This window comes from Dreissena polymorpha, chromosome 6, assembly GCF_020536995.1.
Source record: "Dreissena polymorpha isolate Duluth1 chromosome 6, UMN_Dpol_1.0, whole genome shotgun sequence".
Taxonomy (NCBI): domain Eukaryota; kingdom Metazoa; phylum Mollusca; class Bivalvia; order Myida; family Dreissenidae; genus Dreissena; species Dreissena polymorpha.
The window spans coordinates 65,803,352-65,828,342 of NC_068360.1; the positions used below are offsets into that span (position 1 = coordinate 65,803,352).

The 24,991-nt window shown below is 35.5% G+C and overlaps 2 protein-coding genes across 11 annotated transcripts in view; one reads left to right on the forward strand and one right to left on the reverse strand.

Annotated features, from left to right (window-relative positions):
* Positions 1–7,878, forward strand: part of LOC127836054 (uncharacterized) — a 12,187-nt gene extending 4,309 nt beyond the window's left edge. For 2 of the 7 annotated variants that reach the window (XM_052362475.1, XM_052362476.1), the window contains 7 exons: positions 1–102; positions 250–384; positions 3,710–3,798; positions 5,205–5,292; positions 5,408–5,508; positions 5,696–5,764; positions 6,004–6,752. The exon at positions 1–102 is cut by the window's left edge and continues 63 nt beyond it. In XM_052362475.1, the coding sequence (XP_052218435.1) occupies positions 24–102; positions 250–384; positions 3,710–3,798; positions 5,205–5,292; positions 5,408–5,508; positions 5,696–5,764; positions 6,004–6,126 (684 nt within the window). In that variant the 5' untranslated portion in view covers positions 1–23 and the 3' untranslated portion in view covers positions 6,127–6,752. Of the gene's footprint in view, positions 103–249; positions 385–3,709; positions 3,799–3,929; positions 3,987–5,204; positions 5,293–5,407; positions 5,509–5,695; positions 5,765–6,003; positions 6,753–6,795; positions 7,066–7,296 lie in introns of those variants that run through there. The other 5 variants (XR_008028568.1, XM_052362478.1, XR_008028569.1 and 2 more) reach the window with 5 other exon arrangements.
* A 4,681-nt stretch (positions 7,879–12,559) lies between these two features.
* Positions 12,560–23,446, reverse strand: LOC127836298 (uncharacterized). 4 transcript variants are annotated; one of them, XM_052362809.1, is made up of 9 exons: positions 23,332–23,446; positions 20,402–20,543; positions 19,973–20,160; positions 18,047–18,158; positions 17,363–17,582; positions 16,954–17,096; positions 15,772–15,939; positions 15,248–15,379; positions 12,560–14,288 (listed from the first exon to the last, which is right to left on the reverse strand). In XM_052362809.1, exons 2-9 carry the CDS (start codon positions 20,514–20,516, stop codon positions 12,901–12,903), a joined length of 2,466 nt encoding a protein of 821 aa, XP_052218769.1. In that variant the 5' UTR covers positions 20,517–20,543; positions 23,332–23,446; the 3' UTR covers positions 12,560–12,900. The 4 variants fall into 4 exon arrangements, with proteins under 4 accessions (XP_052218769.1, XP_052218766.1, XP_052218767.1 ...); XM_052362806.1 differs by having other exon boundaries at positions 23,105–23,400; XM_052362807.1 differs by having other exon boundaries at positions 20,402–20,605; positions 23,105–23,400.
* Between the last annotated feature and the right edge of the window lie 1,545 nt (positions 23,447–24,991).

A 24,991-nucleotide genomic window follows, 5' to 3' on the forward strand; every position in this document is an offset into this window, starting at 1 on the left:
TGTGTTGCAGTACCATTCTGACAATGGAGATCAAGAACTGCTCCACATTTGTCGTGTTCCGATTACCAAATGTGCCTTCGTGTCCTTCCGCATATTGCTTTGGTAATAATATAACCGATAATATAGTATTATATTAATTTTGGTAGTGAGAGGAAAACCAGTTCAATCAGTTTTGATTTATACATATATATAAATGTATATGTGTTTAATAAATTAAAAGCTTAAATGCATTATATAAGTTTGTTTCAGAATCCAATCTACCTTGTGAGACCACGTCCACATCTACCACAAGAACTACCACGACGACTGTGACACATAGTAAGGCAGAGCCTTATATACCCTCTAGTGAATACCGGTTAACAGCAAAGCCGAAAGAATACATTAGTAAGACATTAGTAATCCCATATCATTCAACATAAGGCATTACTAAAAGTAACATAGTAAACATAATTTTTTTGTGATATCTTGCACCTACAGCGTGCTTTATGAAATTAGTATTGTTTGTAACTGCGGATACACATGGATTATATCAAATGTACAAATGTGTTAATTTAATCCTGCGTGCTAAATTATTATGACAATTGTGTGAGGGTTCGATCGTTCAATTCGATGATATAGACCTGAGGTACACACGTTTAAAAATGCAATGCAGACATTTGATTGTATTTGTCCGCAAAATTCACACATTCTTCTCATCTAAATGTGTACCTTTTTTTAAAAAACGCATGTGTTCGTCTTGAGATCATACAGTAGCGCGCTTGGCGGGATGTCTTCATACTACGCAGTAGTTTCGGTCGAGTATTGAGCCCTTTTTAAGGCCGAATCAGAGCTGCAAACTTGCCACCTATCTGTGCTTGAAATACCTCTGGTATGACTGGATCTTTAATTTTTTCCAAATCGAACGCGAGAGTTTAAGCAGAGGTATTGCAAGCACAGATAGGTGACGAGTGTGCAGCCCTGAACATCTTGGACATGACATCGACACCATAACCAACAACATTAATGATGCTGAAGAAGTGCCGTGGAGAGATTCGAAAGAACAAGCCATGGGTGACGATCGAAATCGTGAATTTATGTGACAAAAGCAGAGAGTTGAGAAATGAGAAGTACACCAGCGTGGTCTCTAGGTTAAATTACCAGAAGGCGAACAGGGAGGAAAGAAAGAAGATGTAAGAGGCCAAGTAGGAATGGATTGAGGACCAATGTATCAGCATCGACCAAGAGATCAGTAAGAATGCCAACATCATCCGCAAGACCCTCACAAAGACATGTTAGCCCAATGTCAGTTTTATATCAGACGCAGACGGGAATCTCCTTACCGAGAATGCCGCAGTTCTTAACAGATGGACTGAAAACGGCAGTGACCTCTAGAACTATCCGCTTCAACCAGACTATAGTTCCGTCAGAAAAATACCAAACCAGAAGCGTACGACAAAAGTCCGTCCATACATAAGGCAAAGGTAGGGGAGGCAGTGCGTAGTCTTAAGGTAGAAACATCTCCGGGAATGGGCATCGTCTCTTCCGAGCTGATTAAGAACAGAGGAAAGGCAACGACTGCAGCAATGACGGCACTATGCCAAAAGATCTGTGAGGAGAGGATGTGACCAAAGGAGTGAACCCTGTCACTTGTCATACCATTACCGAAATTGTTCAAGAATTACCGCACCATCAACCTCATCAGTCATCCCAGCAAAGTCATGCTACGAATCAACCTTAATGGATTGAAACGTAATGCCGAAGAACTGCTGGCCGAAGAGAACGCTGCATTTAGAGCTTGGGGGACCACAGTGAAACAAATCTTCAACAGCAGAATCATCATTCAGAAACACCGGCAACACCAACGTGAGCTATACCACAACTTTATTGACTTTAAAAAAGCTTTCGACCGCGTTTGGTATGATGACATATGAGAGGATTCAACATTGATGAAGGACTGGTGCAAGTAATTCAGGAACTCTACGGAAATTCCAGCAGCGCAGTTTTACTTAACGGCCAGCAAGGGGACTTCCTAAGTATATTAGTGGGCGTCCGTCAGGGATGTCTGCTCTCTCCCGCCCTGCTCAACTATTTCCAGATAATGCAGGGGACTCTCCATGACCATCTAACCTTTATCGCCTTCGGTGGAAGACCCATCTCCAACTTGCGATTCGCTGATGACATTGGCCTCATGGGAGGCAACAGCAGTAAACTTCAAGATCTCACCAACAAACTATGAAAGAGCAGGAGCATACGGTAAGGCGGTCAGCAAGGAGAGGTCGAAGATCGTGATGAAAAGCACGACCAACACCAGTAAGAACATCACCATGAACGGCGAGAAGCTAGGAGAAGTGACCAGCTTCAAGTACTTGGGCGAAAATTTGGTTAATGATGGTACCAGTATAGCTGAGGCTCGAAAAGCCAAGTCGACCGCAACGATAGCCAGGCTGAGCAGGTTGTGGACAAGCAGTTCCATCAGCTTCCCCACCAAGTACAGGCTATACAAGTCCCTCGTAGTCTTCATCTTACCTTTCGACTGCAAGACCTGGACGCTTCACGCGGACACATAACGCAGGATACAGGTATTAGAACAAAAATGTCTCCGAAAACTGCTCCACATCTTCTACAGGAAGCACAAGACCAACGAGTACGTCCGGAATATTTCTGCAACACTTGTTGGTCCACAAGGGCCCCTTCAGACGACCGTCAAACGACGAAAGCTGGCTTTGTTTGGACACGTCACCAGGCTAGACTCTCTTTTCAAGACTGTTCTCAAGGGCACGCTACAAGGAGTTCGACGTCGAGGATATCAAAATAAAAACTGGATGGACAATGTAAAAGAGTGGAGATCCTTTCCCCTGGATGAATTGCTCTCAACAGGACAGACCAGATTTGACTGAAGGAGATTTTCTGTCTCGTCGTCCCTAATTCCAGCTCCCACCACCCAACCTCAAACGGCAAAACCCTAAGTGATTTTAATGTTTGTGCTGTGTTTGTATTGGTCGTTAAAATCTTAATACATGATAAGCCATGCTTTGATTGTGTAACATGCTTGTATAATATGGGTTCATCCTTATACGTTAGCTGTTAAACAAGTACTAGTGGGGGACATATTGTTTTTGCCCTGTCTGTTGGTTGGTTTATTTGTTTGTTTGTTTGTTTGCTCCAACTTTAACATTTTGCCTTAACTTGTGCAATATTGAAGATAGCAACTTCATATCTGGCATGCATGTGTATTTCATGGAGCTGCACATTTTGAGTGGTGAAAGGTCAAGGTCATCCTTCAAGGTCAAAGGTCAAATATATAGCTTCAGAGCGGCGCAGTAGGGGACATAGTGTTTCTGACAAACACATGTCTTGTATGCAATGGTGTTTAGTAAAATAAACTCACGGCTTCTGTTTAATATCAAAAGGCAGAAAATTGTTAGTGTATTATAGAAAACAATACATTTCACCACAATTGAACATTTGTCTTATATAAATATCTATAATAAAGAGTAAACTATCTAAATACCACAACAATGCATTTGACTATATGTTTGTTTAACAAGATAATGCTTATAAATGCATAAAAGACAGATATAGAACGTTTTGACTACAAGGTAACACAAACCATCATAATTCATAATACTTTATTTTGATTGCAATATCCACTTATGTTAAGACTCTTCATATAATGTATATAAACTGTTGTTTGTTGAGTTTGGAACAATGCGTATTTTTACAATTTCAGACTCCAACAAACAGTCGATGTGCTACAGCTGTGAAGACATGTCTAACATGGAACTGTGTGATAAAGTGAAAAAATGTGGCGATGGGGAGGTAAGACAACATCCTAAATCAAATATGTTGTGAATACGATTTAAACAATGTATTTTGGAACGTTTTATACAGGTTATTTAATGTTTATTAAAGGTATCTGTATTTAGATAAAGAAATGAATTTGTTTCCAGGTTTGCGTAGTATAGCGAACTAGTGCTAAGTACAGGTCTGGTTGTGCCAATAGTTTGGTAACTACACTATTCACATGTCTTTATCATCTAGTCCATCAATTGTTTATCTAATCTGGACGTTTTGTTATTTTTATACATAAAGTTCTCCCCTCCAAAGACAATAAGGTGATATTTTTTTATTATACATTACTTGTTAAAAATGCAAAACATCAACTAATACTTTTTTACACAATGCAAAATTCCCTCACCCCTCAGTACTTGACCGACCTGGTACCTCAACGTGTCGGAGCTGCTACTAGGTATAATCTCCGTAATGCAAATGCTTTACGCACATCCGAATCAAGATCAACCATTTATTATAATTCCTTTCTACCAGCAGTTATTCGAAAATGGAATATACTACCAGAAGAAGTAAAAAGTAGTGAATCGCTGAATATATTTAAATCAAAGCTTAAAAGAAGTTTGATTAAAACACCATCGTACTTTTATATAGGGAAACGTTATCTCCAAATACTTCATACGCGGTTAAGGACTAAATCAAGTGCGCTTAATGAACACCTTTACGCGAAAAACATCATCGAATCCCCACTATGTTCCTGTGGAGATATTGAATCCAATTACCACTTCTTCTTCGTATGTCCTAACTTTAACGCAATACGTACTACATTAATGAACAGTATCTCAAGCTTAATCAGCGATGTTGAGTTTGGTAATCTACTTTTCGGCAATACACATCTTACCGATAGTGAAAACTCTGACATTTGTCTACATGTTAAACAATTTATAAAAGAATCCCGGCGATTCTACTAACAATCCGGTAATGGTTAGTTGTTGTTGTCCCAAATCCATGTCCTCGCATCTACAATCCTTCGTCCAAATTTCCTTATTGTATCCAAGTCCTCGCATCTACAATCCTTCGTCCTCATTTTCCTTGTTGTTTTCCTTATGTTTTTCCTTTTTTTTCTTTTCCTTACTACTCTTATTTATTTTTCTTTCAAAACCTTTGTATACTTACCACTAATATTTCCTATGTCTAGCATAAACTAAGCTGTATTATTCCTAATACACTGCCAATTATGTGTAAATATAATCGCAAGGAGAGAAACTCTATAAGAATGATTTCTTCCGTTTCAATCCTTTTCTGATAACGTATTGTGTATTTCGATATATTGTACTTGCCAAAAAGAAATAAATATGTTTAAACTAAAAATGCAAATATTACATATAATATTTACACCATACATATGTATAATTTGTGTGATTGTATGGATTCAGATTTGTTCGACGTATTATCCAAGCTCAAGTAATTGTGCAGAATGTTGCAATACCGACTATTGCAATGGGCGTGAATGCGGGGATGCAGGTATTCACAATCAAAACTCATAGTTAAACGCAAATGTAATCGACTTATGATTGTCTTGCATGCGTCGTTATAATTTATGTGTATGCCAGAACTATATTTGTTTAATATTGTGTAGGTTTAGTCTCAAGACATGAGCGAGGCCCATTGTGCTATGAAAGCAATCGCGTGCGAACAATTGGTGAATGCACGTCAATTAGACCGTGTAATAAACATCAGGTATGTTTTAATACGTGCGCAATAGTTCTAAACATATTAATGAATATCAAACACATTCATTGAAAAATATGTTTCACATTTAATTTAAGCATATAGTAACCGACGTATGCACACAGTTATAAACGCTTGCATCATATCAAGAGTATGCATTTTTTTCATTTTCTTATACAAATTGTTGAATTTGTAGTCATGCAGTATCGAGGAATTTGAATGGCTGGATCACACACACTTAATAATTGGGTGTATGGATTTACCGGTATAATTATAGTACAGTAATATGATATGCAACTTATTAAATGTTTAATGGAGTTATAAGTGTATCTTGATTCAATGCATGTCGCATGTTTAACAGGTTTCAGTTTCAAAAACTTCATCAAATATACGTTGGGCACTAAATAATATGTTAAAGCAAATATCGTTTATTTCAATATTGTCACTATATTATTACATAATTAAAACTCGGTAATCATTCATTCGAACTTAATGTATTTTCAGTGCAGCGATATTCGGAGCGGTCTGCTACGTTCTTCGCCACGATGCAAAACCTGTTGTGACCAAGACTTTTGTAACACCAATTGCACACACCATCAGCCCATAGGCATAATTGGTACCATATAATAATTATCAACGAAACATGAATTTAACAGAAGATATGTTGAATCTTTAATATAAAATATGCTATACGAATTCCTTAGAGTAGTAGACTAAATTATATGTTTATAGCAACACTAACGACAACAACATTATTAATCAAGAAAACTGGTACAATGTCATAGTCTACATACATGTTATATGAATAAACTTACACATTTACGTGTAAATGTAGACGCTGAGCTTTTAATTCAATTGAAGACAGCCAAATATTCATAAATACACTGTTGGAAGACAATGCATGTGTGGTACAAGCAAATGAATTAACAGAACGGAGTAGTTCTGTGGACACAAAATTCTTCGTTGTTCGTGATTTGGTTTTTTTGGTACGGAGGAAAAATTGTATCATTTAAATGGTACATGGTTCTCGTATAATAGAAATCAGCTAAAATATGTTATATACCTCAGATACTTGCAATGTATTTGTGTTCATTTTAATATTAGTATGAGACATTTCCTATATGTCTATGTTTATATTAGTGTGAGATACTTGCAATACATATATGTATATGTTAATATTAGTATTAAGTAATTGTTATGTATCTATGTTCATGTTAATAATAGGATGAGTATAAATGAAGTATTTCTCCATTCATAAAAAAAAACTTAATTATAAATTTTGATATTATATTTCAGGGTGACACAACGACCAACCGGAAAAGCATCGTGTATCTTCATTTACCATGCTTATACAGTGTACATACTTGCAGATGAATATTAAATGTACAGTTTAAAATGTTCTTGATTTTCCTCATATTAGACATATATTCACATCATCTCGATCACAGGACGGAAGCCCTTTTTTTCTGATGAACGCCCAGACTTGTTAATCGGAATGCTAATTGGAGTCTTCGTGATGTTGGTTTCCATTGCAACCTGTGTTATTTTGTACGCAAAGTTTTGGAGGTAAGTAACATTCAATATTGTTTGCTTCAATTAAATTTAAAATAGTTCCGACATAAATTTAAGATAAAATGAAGAAAAGAATGCATTATCTTTGTAATAGTGTTGTGATGACCATGCATGCTTTTAATAAAAAAAAGCTATTTAATTCATGATGAATATCAAAGAAGTGAATATAAAAATATTTTGGTATTTTGCTGCTCTCACTTAGGTCAGATATTTAACGAATTTCAGGAAACCTCAAAGAATCAGCATCGATGAATACCCGGTGGTTATCACAAATAGCGCATTGCCATACAAACAGCCATAAGAAGACACAACTTATGTGTATCAATTATTTACTGACGAAAACAGCATTTTACAATTAGCGATTTACCATTTAAGTCATTGGGAACAATGGAACAAGTTGAATTTCAATGTTTAATTTTATTATCCGATTATGAACAAATTTAAAAACATCAGTATTCGAACGGCATGCTTATATTTCATGTTAGATTTTCCGTTGTGGTGTGTTGTTCGAGCCGTTTAATTTATGCCCGGTTTAATGTTTTCGTGAAAACGTTTTAATTTCTGTAATTACCGTTATTCAATTGACCTCATCATAATGGTCATTGACAAAAGAACTATTACTTGACATTATGTCACATTTCTAATTCGGAATAAAATCTTTATGTATGGTGCCATAACAATTATCTATACATCTGCTATGCATTTGAAACGACCCATGTATGTTTAGGATCTTCAATACAGACATTGTCAAAACATATTACTGTTGTAAGCAGGTTGATTCCTTTTGTAATAAACAGTTAAAGTTTTTGTTGAAGATGTTAATCAGATTAAGGCTTGCTTGTAATATATATTTAACTTCTACATGCACTTGAATCTTCAAACACGTTCGTTGGGTCACTAACCACGTCCCCAAACTCTGTTATAAATCATGTCCCGCTATGTCCCGCTTTAAGCACAACCGTTCACGTACTTCGTCGTTGTCGTCATACTATGCAAAAACTTTGCAAAACGTTAAGATCTCAGTAGCTATTACTGGTTATTATTTAAAACTGAAGGTTCATGTTTGGTTTTAGATTGAGTAGTAAATGGTGTTAACAAAATGTTGTACCTACAGTTGGTCCTATATATGTAATAATATATGCACGATATTCAATACATTAAGGCAACTGAAACAAAAACCCCGACACGAACTAACAGCAGCAGAACAACTGGATAACCGCCTTAGAACGATAAAATTGGCGTTTTAAGAAATGTATATGGGATTGTGTATTATTTTATTTAATATATACATAGTGAATCTTGATCTTCACCAGCAGCAGATACATGTTTGTATTTTTAAGAACAAAACGTGAAACTCCATGTGCACCAGAATGTATTATAGTTTCTATCGCAAGCTGCTTTGTATGAAAAGTGACACCAATCAATCAAACCAGCACACAATCTCAAAAGACGCACTGATCACAAAAACAAGTTAGTAATTACACAGTGGAGAACCTACACACAAACAATACAAAGGCTTAAAGCAAAGGGGTAATCTCGAGTAAAGAAATCGCTAACGCACAAAGGAAATGCAGCCGTATCTTTTGACTCTTTTATGGATACATTTCTTATGCTATTTTATGTAAACATAACTTCACTTATAACAAGACCTACATTCCAGGAGTGAAATAACGTAATGGTCAATTTTGTTTATTACACTGGTGTTATTACATTAGTTATATAACTGTGAAATGACGTCATTTTTGTGACGAAATGACGTCATTATTCCAGCGTATTTCTTCACTTAAACTCTTGTACAATTTGAATAAACGGTAAAGAGCATAAAATAAAAAGAAAATTTGTTGGTCATGTTATAAATAGAATCTTAGATTCGTTGTCATTTTGTATTGAATTTATTAAACGAGTCATCTAAATAAAGATAAAAACTCGGCAAGCCTCGTTTTTGTTTCATTTAGATGACTCGTTTAATAAACAATTCAATACAAAACGACCACTCATGCAAGATCCTATATATATTTCAGTATCAATCGCGGAAATCAATCGTGTATTAATTCCCTTCATGGTTTAGATGGACTCAGTGATACAAACATATGTTAAACTCGCCTTTGAGCTCATAGAATATATCAACACATTATGAAATCGTGCGGTAAAATTCACCGGTTAATCATAGCAACATATTATTCCTTTTTCATGTTACACGTTCATGTCAATTCAGCAACGGGTTTAAGTAAACTAACTTTATTTGCTTATTAAAAACCATTTATAGTATACCATAATACTACACATATATATAATGAATGCAATTAAATAGCAAACTACAAAATGGCGTCCTCAATATTAATATGACGGTTATCTTTAACAAATCCAATACTTGTTCATTTAATTGTCCGTAATGTGCATTGACGATTCATGTGAAGCCGGAATGTATCCGATCCGAAAATATCATTGCAATACAGGTCGGATGTTAATGTCACTCATAAGGTCTGCGACTTGTGTTTGGTGATGAAAGTTGGTAAGTGATTGGGTTGAACAGCATTTGTAATTACTGACTGTTACCGCAAAGGCACGGAGCTGCATGTATATCTCTATTCTAATCGACATTAAAGTTATGAATGTCATTGTCTAATTAAACCCTGAAAATATATATGAATGTTTTCAATATCCCCAAATGTTAGAACAGTACAAGTGTAGTCATTGCAAATGACACGTTTACCCATAAAAACAATATAAATATTATACCAAAATATCCCAGGAAAAAACTACATGTGTGACATCCGTGTCGACTTGGTTAAAATCCGTCTCCAATGTCAATTGTGTGAATGAAGATCAGATTTGTTGCTGATATTGTAACGTTAAATGAAGACGAGATACATGTGTATCCAACATGTAAAAGAAACACACATGCAAATAATAAAGTGTTGACATAAACAAAATGTTATGCTTTGTCATAAATATGTTTTGATCTAGAAAATCTAAACGTTAAAGGGGCCTTTTCACGTTTTGGTAAATTGACAAAATAAAAAAAAAGTTGTTTCAGATTCGCAAATTTTAGTTTTAGTTATGATAATTATGAGGAAATAGTAAAATTGAACATTTACCATGTTCTAAAATATCCATCATAAGCATCTGTTTACGTTTTCAAAACCTCAAAATCATAAAGCGTTGCAACGCGAAACGATTGATTAAATTGGACAATTCTGTTGTTGTCGTTTTATTTTGGGAAACTACGAGGATTGCTTATATAATTAAAAAATACATCCGTTAATAGCATGAGGACGCATGGTCGAGTGGTTTAAGCGGGAGACTTTTTACTCCAGGACTCCATGGGCCAGTGGTTCGAGCCCAGTTGAGGGTTACTTTTTTTTTCCTTTTTTAATTGTATTCTTGCTTTTATACTGGAGATTTTTAGGTCCATTGTTTAAATTTATCAATATAAAGCATTTAATAACATGCTTCAATACATGCCAAAATCTGTGAAAAGGCCCGTGATATTTGTTAATTGTAACAGTGTACGTTCTGCGAAACTGGTATTTTTGGAATACGTTTTGCTATCAAAATTTTGAGGTAGCCGTATAATGAAAGTAACAACTTTTACTTTCGTTTAGAGACTAAATTATGTAATATGTGTCGAAATGCCTTAAAAAAGTATATACTTCAATAAAATTAAGGTTACCAATGAAAACACAATTAAAATCCGCCCAGATCTGAAAGAATTTTCGATTTGCAATTTAAAACAAAATAATTATCATTGAATGCAAATGTAAATGGTTTACTATTAAAAATGTAAAATGTTATATACAACATACATCATTATAATTGTATTTGAATCTACCATCATTTCGCGGTATGTGAATTGCGGCAGGTTGTTACCTGATATGCACCTTACCTGTAAAATGTTAGCCATTTGCGAATAAACCTGAAACATCAGCTGCACCAGCAAGATAACACTTTTTATAACATGTATTCCTTTATTTATGTCAATGACCCGATTGACAAAAAGTTACTCATTTTACAAAAATACGAGACAAGAAAGAAACGCAAAAAACACACAAATCCTAGGATCGCCGCCTTGGAACGGCCATTTTAAAAGAACTCTGGGTTTTCACCGGTTTTTAAGAAAACCAAACCTCACACTTGTCTAAATATTATTCACATCAAATTTTTGTGTAAACATTAATACAACAATACATTTCAATTTAGTTACCGTGCAACTTCTCAATGGCTGAATTCAAACATGAGCTTCATAATTGTGACTTTTTCAAGCACAACGAAATGAAACCATTTGATAATGAACCATGATGATATTGCATCATAGAGTTAAACATTCAGATAATCGTCGTTCAAATCAGGAAGATACAGCAATAAGGTTGTACAAGGACACATTTCACAGCTTTGATGTGTATGTCTTTCTTCAGCCACACAAATTATAACAAGTCAAGTTGCTTAAATGGAATAACATATTTAAGTGAAATTTAAATATTAAGAAAAACTGAAAACGAGATTCTTAGCATGCAAATCAAGAACTATTTACATCATATACAAACATGTATGCATTTTTATATGATATTTTTTATGATTAAAAAGATGACATGAACGATTTCAATGATGTTTTCAGATTAAAATTAAAGAAAAGGAATGATAAAATGGCAAATACAATATTAAGAGAAACACATGTGATAAAACGTGATAAAACATTAGCAAAACATGCATGTATATTTTGACAAAACATACATCGAATAACATGTCAATACTTATATATAAAAGACATACAGTTTGTTTTCTAAATGATTTCATATCAAACATCAAATACAAACAAACTATGAATATATGAAAACAACAGCACGGTAATCTTAACAAAGTCGTCCTTCAAAGTACCACACTTGTGGCATACAATTATTTTCATATCATGATATTAAATTACCGGAGTTATATAATAGACTAACGAGACAACTAGAAAGTGACGATAACGATGCCACTAAATGACGGAGACAGATTTAAACCTTAAAGGGACTGGCAACCGCGATTGACGAAAAAAGAAAAGTTTTAAAATACCGTATTTTTTTTAAATTATTAGTTAATATTGATTAAAATATCACGACTGGTATATTACATTACTTGAAAAAAGTTTTTTTTTCTCAGTATATTCGGTAATAAAATTTCGCGATGTGAAATCGAAAGTACTTCGCGAAAATAGGTGGCATAACGATATACACACTATAAATAACGCAAGTAGATTGATAATTTTATATATAAAATATTTACAATTAAATACGCATGCCCAATTTGCATTCCTGGGTTTACCACGTGACGATGATGATCAATCTACTTACATTATTTATAGTTAACTGGTAGTTACCTGGTAGACATATCCAGTAAAATTTATTACCGAATATACTTAAAAAATATGAAAAGTTAACAACTTTTTTCAAGTAATGTAATATACAAGTCGTGATATTTTAATCAATATAAACTAATAATTGTAAAAAATACAGTATTTTAGAACTTTTCTTTTTTCGTCAATCGCGGTTGACAGTCCCTTTAACATTCATACTGTTTGGTCCGTGAAAGGCCCGTGCGCAGTAGTCAACCGACTATGATAATAGCTTAAGTGGTCATAAAAAACGAATTGTTCAAAATTACATATAAATACATTATAAACTTCTTTGTCAATAAATACCTTCAAGGTATATTAATTTTGGTTAACTTAAACATGTGACAAAATATTTGACACGTACGATTTAATACACTTTTTCAGCAAAGTGACAAAGATGTAAACTACCCTGAGGACAAGTGGTTTTCTAAAGGAAATTCCAATGGAGTCTATCGCCGTTATTCCGGTATTGAGATGAAAGTCGGGTTTGTACTATCAGACGAATACCCACTTTCCGGAGATACAACTTTATTGCTGATATTATGCGTATAACCAGTCGGTTTTAATGAGAGTTTCAGTGCATTATTTAAACCTTGTGCATTTTGAACAAAGCTATTTATATCATGCTTTGCCTCTCCATGTTTTATCACTCCACTATCGGTAAAATATGAAACATCAGATGAGGAGCCATTTAAACTTGAAGAGGTTGTTAAAGCAGACTGAGTTGTACCAAGCGAACTACTTGTTGCACCAAAGGATGAACTCGTGTGACTTTGTTTATATCCAATGTCACTTTGACCGGAAATGCTGGTTGAATTATCCCCAACTGAAGAGTATGCATACGAATTAGACCTACATAAATCGTCGTTGCAATCAGACGGGCTCGGCATTCTCATGTTGAAACTTGGCGATTCAGTGCCCGTGAACATGATACATGTAAAAGCCACAGGGTGTATCAAGTCATCATGGGGGATAGCGCCATGGAAACTATTGTCATGTTTGCCCACATTTTGATTTATAAAGCGCACAGTTTCAGTACCATGTGCATGTTTTCGGTTATAAGATGCACTAGTACTTTGTCCAATTCCCATTTCTAGTGCATTTTGGGACCCATTGACCATCGTTACATCATTGTCAGCAACATAACCATTGACCTGTCCTAGGACCATTTCATATAACTTCGCTGGTTGCGAATTCAGTGGCAGGCAATTGTTTTCAATGTACGTTTCTGCGTTCCATTCATTATTCATACTCGCATTGTTAGCATTCTCCAGCGGATATTCAAACACACTATCTGACTTCGGACTAAATTCTGGTTGAGGACCTATATAACACATATGAGTAGAAAGCTCGTTTTCAAGTAGAGAGCTACTCGCTGATGAAATTCGTTCATGGGCGTGTATCCCTCTTTGGATTTGTTCAATTTTGTCCGGACTTTCAAGTCTCGGCTTGGGGAGCATGTTCTGAAGAAAGGACCAGAAATTCTCTTGTTTTCTCCTCGAATCATTTTCAGTTGGAACTTTAATTTTCGGGAGACGCTTCCAGTACCCAATATCTTTAATGTTCGACACTCTCTCATTTCTATCAACTTTTTTATCATCGATATTGACGCCATCAGTACTGATCTCAAAGTGGTTAGCCTCATTCTCACATTGCGCACCCTTGATAGCTTCGATAACTTTCTGCGGTTTGAATTCATCTATTTCCAGGCAGAGAATATCTTTCCCATCCTCAATCAAGTTGATTAGGAATCTCAGTGCCCAATTATCATGAAGCAGGTTTTCCGTATACAGAAAATGCACTGCTGCGCTCTTCTCAAACAATGCTGATGTCGTGTTAATGGTCTCTGAAACATTATTTTAGATTTTGTTAATTTAGATTTCTCTTTGAACAATTTCTTGTCATGTGTTTGTGTCGTAGAATAACCCCTTAACACTTTCCTCGGGATACTGGTTTCTCTGCAGAAAGAGCGCATAATATCGTCAGACATTGACAAGAGTCCACCTTCAGAGGTAGAGGATGAACTGACGTAGAAATAATGTCATGACCAAGCCCCACGCAAGTTATGTGGCCGGAGGTTGAATCCTAAATCATCGGATTTGTAACCAATCACTTAATGACAAATTCTACACAGCACGGTTAGAATCAAAATAACATTAAATACGATAAATTATCCTCCAACTCACCTTAGCAATTAATCTTATATGTGAACCGTCAAGAATGACACATGCTCATTCAAATATGTCCATGGGTAATTGGTTCTGATTAATGTTAATAGTTAATGAAAACAATCTTCACATTTAGACATTTATCTCCCTTTACAAGGCACTAATTATGGACAAACCTAAAACAAACATTTAAAAAATGACACTCAGTCTTAGATCCCTCTTCGCGAATACCCGGTACTAGTAGAAATAGAAATACTCGAATCTAAATCATTGTCATCTACTTTTTCCTGTTTTAATATCGTTGTATGTGACCACACCAGAGTCTTCTAACTGGTCCTGGTTTGAAGTCAGCAGAACAGACCAAATCATAGATCCCATACATGTTCATTTTCTAAGGTCACAAGGTAAGCATATATAAAACATCGAAGTGGCCTACCTGTTCCCAGTTAAATGGCATTAGATATTAACATGTATGTGTACCTTCCTTTTACAGGATTAATGTCAGCAGATATAAACACATTATTGTCTACTGCCTGTATCTGGTTTAATGCCACCGTCACCCGAAATGAACACATCAAAGTCTCTGAGCTTTTCCTGATTTGAAGTCAGCACAAAAGAACACATCACAATCACTTACCTGTTCCTGGTGTAATATCAGCAGATATGAACACATAATAGTTTCGCTCCTTGAGGTTCTGCCTGATGTATTCCGCCTTTTCACCGTCATCATCAGAGTGATAAAGGAATACGTGGTACTCATACTTGTCCTCTGAAATGTATTACGAAATTTGGGATTCATATAAAATCCAAAAATAACAGCACATTTTCACTTAAAATGACCAAATTAAAGTACCGTGTGATTCCTTTAAATAAATGTTAACTTTGTTGCAAATTATTGTTGTATTGGTGTAACCATTTGGTAAAGAAATTGCTGTTTTGTTTAAAGACGACTTTGTTGTTGTTTGAAAGTAATGATTTTATTTAATTTGTTAACGGGAAATACATGTTAACGATCGACATAGTTTTGTAAGTGTGTTAGATTTTAAACACAAAATAAAATAAATTTCCGATATTCAACTGATATTGAAATAATAAAAAAAGTTTTATTTATTTCATTTTATATTGAAACAGGGTCAAGGAAAGCCATACTCAAAGCCTCACCATCCATAGCCTTGCGATGACAGCAGGGGCAATGCACGTAGACAAGCAGCTTCACCTGGGGCCCGTAGCACTTGTAAATACAAAAGCCTAGCAGGAATGCGGCCACGAATATTCCCACAACTGAGGAAACCGCCATCACTATCATCATTGTTGGTGGATCTGATCTTTCTGGAAGGGTTTATATTAGTTCCAGTAAACACATTTGTCAGGATTAGAGCGTTGAAAAAGTCTACACTATGTATTAGCAACATGCAGGACTGATCCCTTTCTTGGATATAACACCATTTTTAAATGTTAAGATTTGAGTCATTTAAAATCATTTACTACTGTTCATGTTACGGAGACAACAAGTCCACAACGTTTGATCAAGACGTTGAAGGTAGTCATGTGGTTCTTGTGAAGGTCACATACTATCATACTGGCGAACATAAACGCACAGTTTAGTGCTTAAGCAGACAAGCCCCATTTTAACTGAAAGTAAATATATAACTTTTGAGCTTCAGGTTTGAACATGATCTTCAAGGTAGCACCCTGCTTCTGATGTGTAACACTCGATCTTTTATATGTGAACATGTATGTACACATATTCTTTAATCCGTCAATTCATCGAGAGGCAGACATACCCACAGACAAACGCAATAAAAAGACAGAGTGATTTAAATAAGGCCGTCCCTGCAGCTATCGAAGTTTGTTTATTTAAAGAAATTTAAACCACGTCGTAAAAGGCAGCGGATTTCCATTTAGCATTTACCAACCAGCAAATCGCATTTTATACAAGAGATTTTAGTAATGACAATTCAAAACATTAGAACAAACAGAATAAAACGATGTTCTGTTATTCATAAGTTGCCAAAAAAGTATCTGGTATTTTGCAAGTAGTGTTCTTTCAGAATAATAACTAAAGCTTTGTAACAAACTATCAATTGGGACATATACACATGGTTTCATTTGTCACGTAGGCTAAAGCGCACATAACGAAGAAATGTGTTGATCATTAGACCACAAAAGGTGTATTGCAAAACTACACTTCATGGTGATAACACATTGTATGTTTCAATTAAATCGCTTGAGAAATGTGAACGTGGTCGATCCCAGCGATCTTTACAGGGACCCGTATTACCTCCTCCCAATCTAATTACCTCTTCCCTGAATGGGATGTTATAACACACGGACCAGCAATACCTGTCTTTGTTATCCACACCATCCTGCTTGTCTGACCATTAATAAATTGGTCATTCATGATAGTGCATATGAAAGATCTGGTGGTATCCATTGGCTCCACTTTCACTATGGTCAGAGTTACTCCAATCGTCGTCTTATCGTCGCTAAATGTAAGTCAATGATAAGGGATTCAAACATGGATATGTTTGGTTATAGCCAATGATTTTTTACATTAATGAATTGAATATTATTTTATATACATATATATAAAGCTGAAAGCTTAACACAAAATGTTTGAAACTCTTAACATATGGAAATGACTACTTAAGCAAGTGAAAGATGAGAACATTTAGGGTATTCATAAAATGGCCAGTTACCAATCAAACCATATTGAAAATATTAATTGAGAATACATATAGTATATTCTAACCTTTCATTGGTAACAAGATGGTATCTGTCGCTGACACTTGAAGCAATTTTGTCAATGTCAATAGTGTCCACTGACCACATTACAATTTGCACGTCATTATTGTTGTAACACCCAAAATCGCCCGTGCAATAAAAGCTTATATTCCCGCCATAGTCGAGTATCGTTTGATTTTGTGGAAAAGGCTCAATTAGCAATGGCCCACTCGCCCGTGTTGAACAATCTGTGCAAGTAATGGTAAAAATAGAAGACGTGACTATGTTTGATGACACAACTTGCACGACTGATAAAACACATCGTACTACTAGCAGTGAAAATATTTGATAGCTTTTAACATGATTCATGTGAGAGCTCTGAATACTTGGTATTATTTGTCCAGTATCAGTAACAAGTGTTGTGGAGACATGCTTTGTTATCGTGAAATCAAAATTGATCTCTACCGGAGGCGTATACCCAAAATTGTACAGGTACAAGTCGTATTTCAAGAAGTGGACTCAGCCTTATAACTAGTAATTGCACAAAAGGCAGCAGTACTTTGGAACAAAGTCATTATCAAGGTTGACAATATATTCAATTAAACTCATATACATCATATATATATATAGCTCTAACGTGTGAGTGAACAAAGTATCAAAGTTTAACAATAGGACATAATTCAGTTAACATATTTTAATGAAATAAACTTACGAGAGACATGCAGCGATATAATGTGACTCAACATCACTGATCCATTTGACACAACCAAGTCACACCGGAATTTTGTGTTTTGGAAATCCATGGCGTGATATATCCTCAGCACCTGAAGTGAATTGTTTCATGCTATTCTGGACATGAACCCACAAAGGAAAGAATTATAATATTTCCCATATGACCTGCATTGAGCGAAAATATTTATTATTCCATATGTCTACAGCATAACTACAGACCAGTCTGCGTTGAGCTCGCAGTCTGGTCGGAAAACTACCCTGTTTGATATATAGTCAAGTAAGATGCTGTGGTCATTGACAGACATTGTGACTCCTCATAAGTTTATACAGTTGCAAAGGAATATGTGTATCTATACTTTTCGGATATGTCATGACGCCGCTAATTGTGTAATCCGAGTTTTCAAATTGCTTGCAGTTTATTTACTTTGTATCTGCTTTCTACCTTCTCGAGACAAAGATTTTCAAGACTGAATAAGATGTTAATTTAAATACACATAATATTGGTTCAAATGGAATTTATATTGTTATGTTATACACGTAGAAAAAAAATAGAAGGACAACGACCTTGTCGATATTGCAAGCAAAACAGAATGTCCCTTCATGTGCAAACCCCTTATACGTTTAAGATTGTGCATTTCTCTTAATCTTTTAATTTATGTCCATTTGTAACAGCAATAGCAAGATTCAGAGTATTTGAATATGCAATATTCTTCTTACATTAATCAGATGTTCAACCTCTGGTGATTAAATGATACTAATAATCTCACTTGGCTTATTGGGGGTATCCCATGTTTTATGCTCATATCTCATGTTCTTAGTAAGCCATTGCATTATTTAATGTCATTCTAAATTTAGAAGCATACCTTATTTAATGTTAAGTCATTTCAATGTGTGCGTGTGAATTGCCTGAAATACGAACGTGTGTGTGTGTGGAGGGGGGTGGGCAAATTTTATGAAAATATGGTAATACCATGTTCTTTTTTTACTTTGAATTAATATAATCCTAAATATAAAGTTGTGTTACATATGAAAAATGATGGACGAACGAAAAGACGGGCGGAGTGCAAACCAAAAGCCTACTACAGGAAAGCCCTGGTTGTAAACAAATAACTACAAACTTTTATTGAGATATTGAACAACGAAAATGCCTGTTACGCGTGAGCGGGGATTTTCATTGGTTTAAAACACTGAGATTTAATTTAAATTTAAGCTGCAAGAGGGCCCTGAGTTTGAACTATATCAATTTTCTGAATTAATAATTCCCTAAACTTGTTATTTTAATAGGATACATATATAAAAATATTTAGTGGGTGTAACAAAACATGTACCAATTTGAAAACATTGAGGATATAATGAGTGTATGAGTATTTTGAACGGTCTATGATAAACAATGTATTAAACTCGCACCAAAAAATATTTATCGAATGATTATGCGATCAAAATCATGTTAACCTCACAAACATGAAGACAAAATAATAATAATTTTTGTCCGTTTTACGACTTTGGTTTTTGTTCACCTCAAACATTATAATTTGATATGACATTACATTGGATTTGTATGTTCTAGAAAAGTCAAATGAATACATAATGTACTGGAAATACTAATCATATATAGCAAATTTCTATACAATCTATCAATTTTTTTTCTATAGTCATGCGACACCCGTCATGCTAAAATGTGTGTTTTGCCATATGCGGAAAACGTAACTCTGGAGCAGCCTGTGCATTTGCAAGGTCTGGAGCAACGTTGTCCGTAAATGAGAAAACTTACGGAAATTTGCGTAAGTAAATAGTTCACATGTATCTCCTGACCAGAGTTAAGACTGGGCTGGCCTGGAGCTACGCTTAACCTTTATGTATGGAATAAGTGTAATGTAGGCATGACACGGTTGATATCAACGCTAACCTGACCATCCTCTTCTGTTTTGGGAGTGTCAGTGCCCCATGTTTCAGGGGGATAGGGTAACCAGACCTCGCTCGCGTTTAGAATATGCCACTGAATGGCGTGAAACCCACTGGCGCAGCAAACCAAGGCCTTGGACATCCCGTAGCGAACGTACTCAGCCATATTCAAGTTTGGGGAGAACGCTGGATCTGGTATGACGCACATAATATATTGTCAATTTCACAGTGAATACTTTCACGATAAAATTCCTGCTTGCAAATGCGTTCAGGCTTAAGTAAAATGACTTTCAAGAGCTACTTTCTGACGCATATGCGAGTGTTCGAGTGCTGAATTAGAGTCCTGGTCGATTAATGTGTCCATAAATTAAATGTTTACAAATGAACTCTTACCTTTGAGTGACCAACACTAAAGTAAGATTCAACATGGTACCTGTTCTGTTTGAAGTGTCGCAGATGTTACCACCAGACACTTGCCAGTGTGACCGTAGTACCAACAGGGTGGCAAGAGCGCATAACTGTGCCTGCCATCGCCTCATGTTTGACATTGCGTACGTCAGCACTTAGTCATTCTACTGAAAAAACAGCTGGAGCGTCCACTGTTTAAAAGGGACTTTTTTACGTTTGGGTAAATTGACTGAAAAAAACAGTTTCAGATTTGCACATTTTCGTTTTATTTATGATATTTGCAAGAAACAGTAATAATGAACTCTGAATTATTACCATGCCCTAAAATATCCCAAATATGAATATTTTGACGATTTAAACAAGAGCTGTGTTTGTGAAACACGATACCCCCTACTGCGCTGCTTTAAAGCCATATATTTGTCCTTTGACCTTGAAGGATGACCTTGACCAGACCTTTCACCACTCAAAATGTGCAGGTCTATGAGATACACATGCATGCCAAATATCAAGTTGCTATCTTCAATAGTGCATGTTTTGACCAAGGTTACAGTTTTTGGACCCACATATTTTACCTTTGACTGACCTTGACCTTTTTACCACTCAAAATGTGCAGTTCCATGCGATACACATGCATGCTAAATATCAATATGCTATCTTCAATATTGCAAAAGATATTGCAAAAGTTTGACCAGGGTTAAACAGGCCAAAAAGAATATGCACCCGATCATTCGATCCGGGGGCATACAAACATAAAATTATAAAGCGTTACAAACGCGAAAGGATTGAATAATTAACAGAGTTGTGTTGTTATCGTTATATTTTGTTATATAATATAGTATCGTTACATGATGAGCATTGCTTATACAAAGTATAAAATACAAGACTGATGTAAACACGGATGGCCCAGTGGTGTAAATGTGAGACTTTTAAACGAAGGGTCAGTGGTTCGAGCCCGGTTGAGGAATACTTATTTTCCTTCTTTTATTTAATTTTTAATTTATATATGAGCAATTTAGTTACGATGTTTAAATTGATCAATTTAAAGCATATAATGACTAAGTAAAATACATGCCAAAATATGTGAACAAGTCCTTTTAAGTATAAATAAGTAGAGGGACAAGATGGCACACAGCTCAGATACTGACATCAAAAAGTGCTGTAACTATTATGTAAGACGTGCATCTGTACGCATGATCTGTAGCAAATTAACCACACTAAATCTTACGTTAAACTTTATAATCTCCAAAATGAGAAATAGTAACAATGATATGAGTCGTGCTCTGGGAAAACTGGGCTTAATGCATGTTCATAAAGTGTCGTCTTATATCAGCATGGTCAGCAGACGTGAAGCAGTCACGACACTTTCCGTTTTTTTATGTAATTATTTGTTTAAAGTAAGTCCACACTATGCGGAAAGTCTCGTCCCTGATAAGAATGCATTGACTGTATAGACGGCACTTTTAACACATGCATTATGCCCCGTTTTCCCGGAATGAAGCTCATATTAAGAAACATTTTGACAAGAAGATAAGCTTTAGTACATTTTCTATAATCTCAAATCAATTGAAACAAAACGTCCCTCGCGGCCATGTTTTTAGGATGGAACTTTCAACATACCGGAATATCAAAAGTATGTTCGTGTTTTTTTTAATCACGGATCACTTTAAATCTCGAACATTGTTCAAGAACCTCTCAACAAAGAGTGATGTCAGTATGATGCGGATAATGAATCACGGGCACAAAGTCAAAATAGTCGTTACAACAACACAACAACTTATATGCATACATAATATGATGTTCGGAAGAAACAATTAAAGCACTCAATTCAATGTCCTCATTAACTTAAACATTTAAATGAGCTCGCTAGCCAGTGAAACGTCTCCAACGGGAGTAGTGCTAGAAAGAAGAAATTAGGATTAGGACGAGACCTCGGCTGTGATAATAATGATGATGATGATGATGTTGACGATGATGGTGGGATCATGTGGCAATGCTGTTGATATGATTAAGATGATGATGGTGCTGGTAATGTTAAAATCAAGATGACGATGATGATAGGGCTATCGATGATGTTGGTGATGATGATTATAATTGATGATGATGATAATGTTTATGATGATGGTTGGTATTGTCGTAGTCATGTTCAAATGTTGATGTTGAGGTTGTTTTTATGGTGATGATGGTAGAGGTCATGTTAAAATGATGCTGTTGATGCTGCTGCTGATGTTATAGATGATGCTGGTGGTACATTCAATGATGATGGTGGTATATGATGTTGATAAGGATACTGATGATGGTCTGCTATGATTATAATGATTAATGCTTTTGCAGATGATAGGGATGGTCATAAGCTGATAATGGTCCCCTACTTCTACTGCTAATAATGATGATGATGATGATAAGATCAATAATATTCAACTTCCTAGAAATAAATCTGAAACAAACTAACATATGCGTAATAGATGTATACATAACACAACACTTAACATCATCGAAGTTACATGTACCTTTTCTCGGCTACTTTATTACTTACAACGTCACAAAACCACATCCGTGTGCAGCTAAAGTATTACTGAATGAAATAACAACATCTTATAAATTAGTTATCACATTTGATTATCTTATTCTTAAAACCATATTGCCAATATCCCCGAACTCAATCCCATGTGAGTTACAAAATCACTTTTTACAATAAAATTTGGAAAAGATAATATACACACACGCATACCTTTTCATTGCATCGAATAATAGATCCATATTTTAAACATTGTTAAATAAACAAAAATCATTATTCCATGAAGGAGTTGTCAAATACATATCATTAAATGTGTAATCCAAAAGATATTGCCGCATTTTACTATTCACGCGTGGTTTACAAATACTAGCTACAAATAAACATTTTCGTGTGAATTTCATTTAAATCCTATGTCTGATTAATAAGTGCGAAAATTATACTCCATGCACTAGGTTACTTCATCTGTATGGCAAGCGTGGGCTTTAATATGTAGTTGCTGATGCGAAGAGGATGTCGAGATGTTTACATTTGGTTAAAATAAGCCTAGTGTATTTAACTATTTATAGCTCACATAAGCACGAAGTGTTCAAGTGTGCTCTTGTGATCATCGTTATATCTAAAGTCTTCGTCGCGCGGTGTCCGGTATTCGTCGCGCGGTGTCCGGTATTCGTCGCGCGGTGTCCGGTATTCGTCGCGCGGTGTCCGGTATTCGTCGCGAACTTTTAGCTTTTGTATCTCCTTTCTACTGTAGAGGCCATTTTTTCATCCAAACTTGATGAAACTTGATCAGAATATTTATGTAGACAATATCTAGACCGTGTTTGAAACTGCGTCACGTTCAAACTTAGAGCAAGTCAAATATAAAAGAGCCGTGTTACGATTCTTAGGCCAAATTAATGACTAAAGTTTGAAGAAACTTGGTCAGAATGATAATTTGGACAATATCTAGACCGTTATCAAATCTGGATTACGTGAGTCTAAAAAGTCGGTCACCATGTCAAATATTTAATTAAAAAACGTGCAACCATTCCAGAAACCAATGGTATGGCTAAATCTTAACAAAACCTGCTTAGAGTGTTTATATTCATTAAATCTATAGCAATAATGACTCTCGGTCATGTGCGTCTTTTAGCTAGATCGTTTGATAAATGTTAGAAAAACCTCTTTTTCACTATTGAGGCCGCATTTATGACTACATCTTGATACACCTTTGTCTGACTATTTTTCTTTGTTTGCGATGCCGATTTAAAATTGTGTCACTGGCATCGAAATACTAGATACACAGGTCAAATATTTAAAACCTGTATTACCACTTCAGTGGCCACAATTATGACTCAATCTTGATGAAACTTGGTCATAATATTGGTTGAATCTGGGTCACGTGCGATTAAAAACTCATTTTGTCACCACGTCAAATCTTATGCAAACCCTTTTTCCAATTTCAAAAAATCAACATTTATGACTCGCTTTTGATGAAATTTGGCCAGAACGATTGTCTTGACTGAGTCTTTGTCACGTGCGTCGATAACCTAGGTCGCCGGATCAAATCTTATATAAACATTGCTAACACTCTAGAGGACCATTTATGAGAAAGTTTGTTAAAAACTTGGTCAGAATGTTAATATTGACATTACCTTGGCTGTATTTTAATCGGGGTCAGGTGCGTAAAAAACTAGAACACAATGTCAAAATCTAAGAAAAAACAAGGGACGAATTTGTCACAAAACCAGGTTTTCAATTTGGAAAAAAAGTCTAATAAAGGGAGACAACTCAAACTGAACTGATTGTTTATAATTAACCCCCTTAGTTTCAAAATAAATCTATTTTTAGTCGTGGCGACCTTGACCTAAGAGATATTGACGTAATTCTTTCGTGCGACAAACCGTCCAATTATGTCGAACAAATATGCCAAATGATTTAAAAATCTCACAATGAACGACAAAGTTATGGCCCGGAAAAGCTTGTTCCGCTCGACCGCCAGCCCATCAGCCCGCCAGCCCGCCGACATTTGCCAATCTAATAACCAGTTCTTTCCTTCGGAAAACCTGGGTTAACAACAGCTCGTTACCACTATACAGGCCACATTTGTTACTTAGAGGT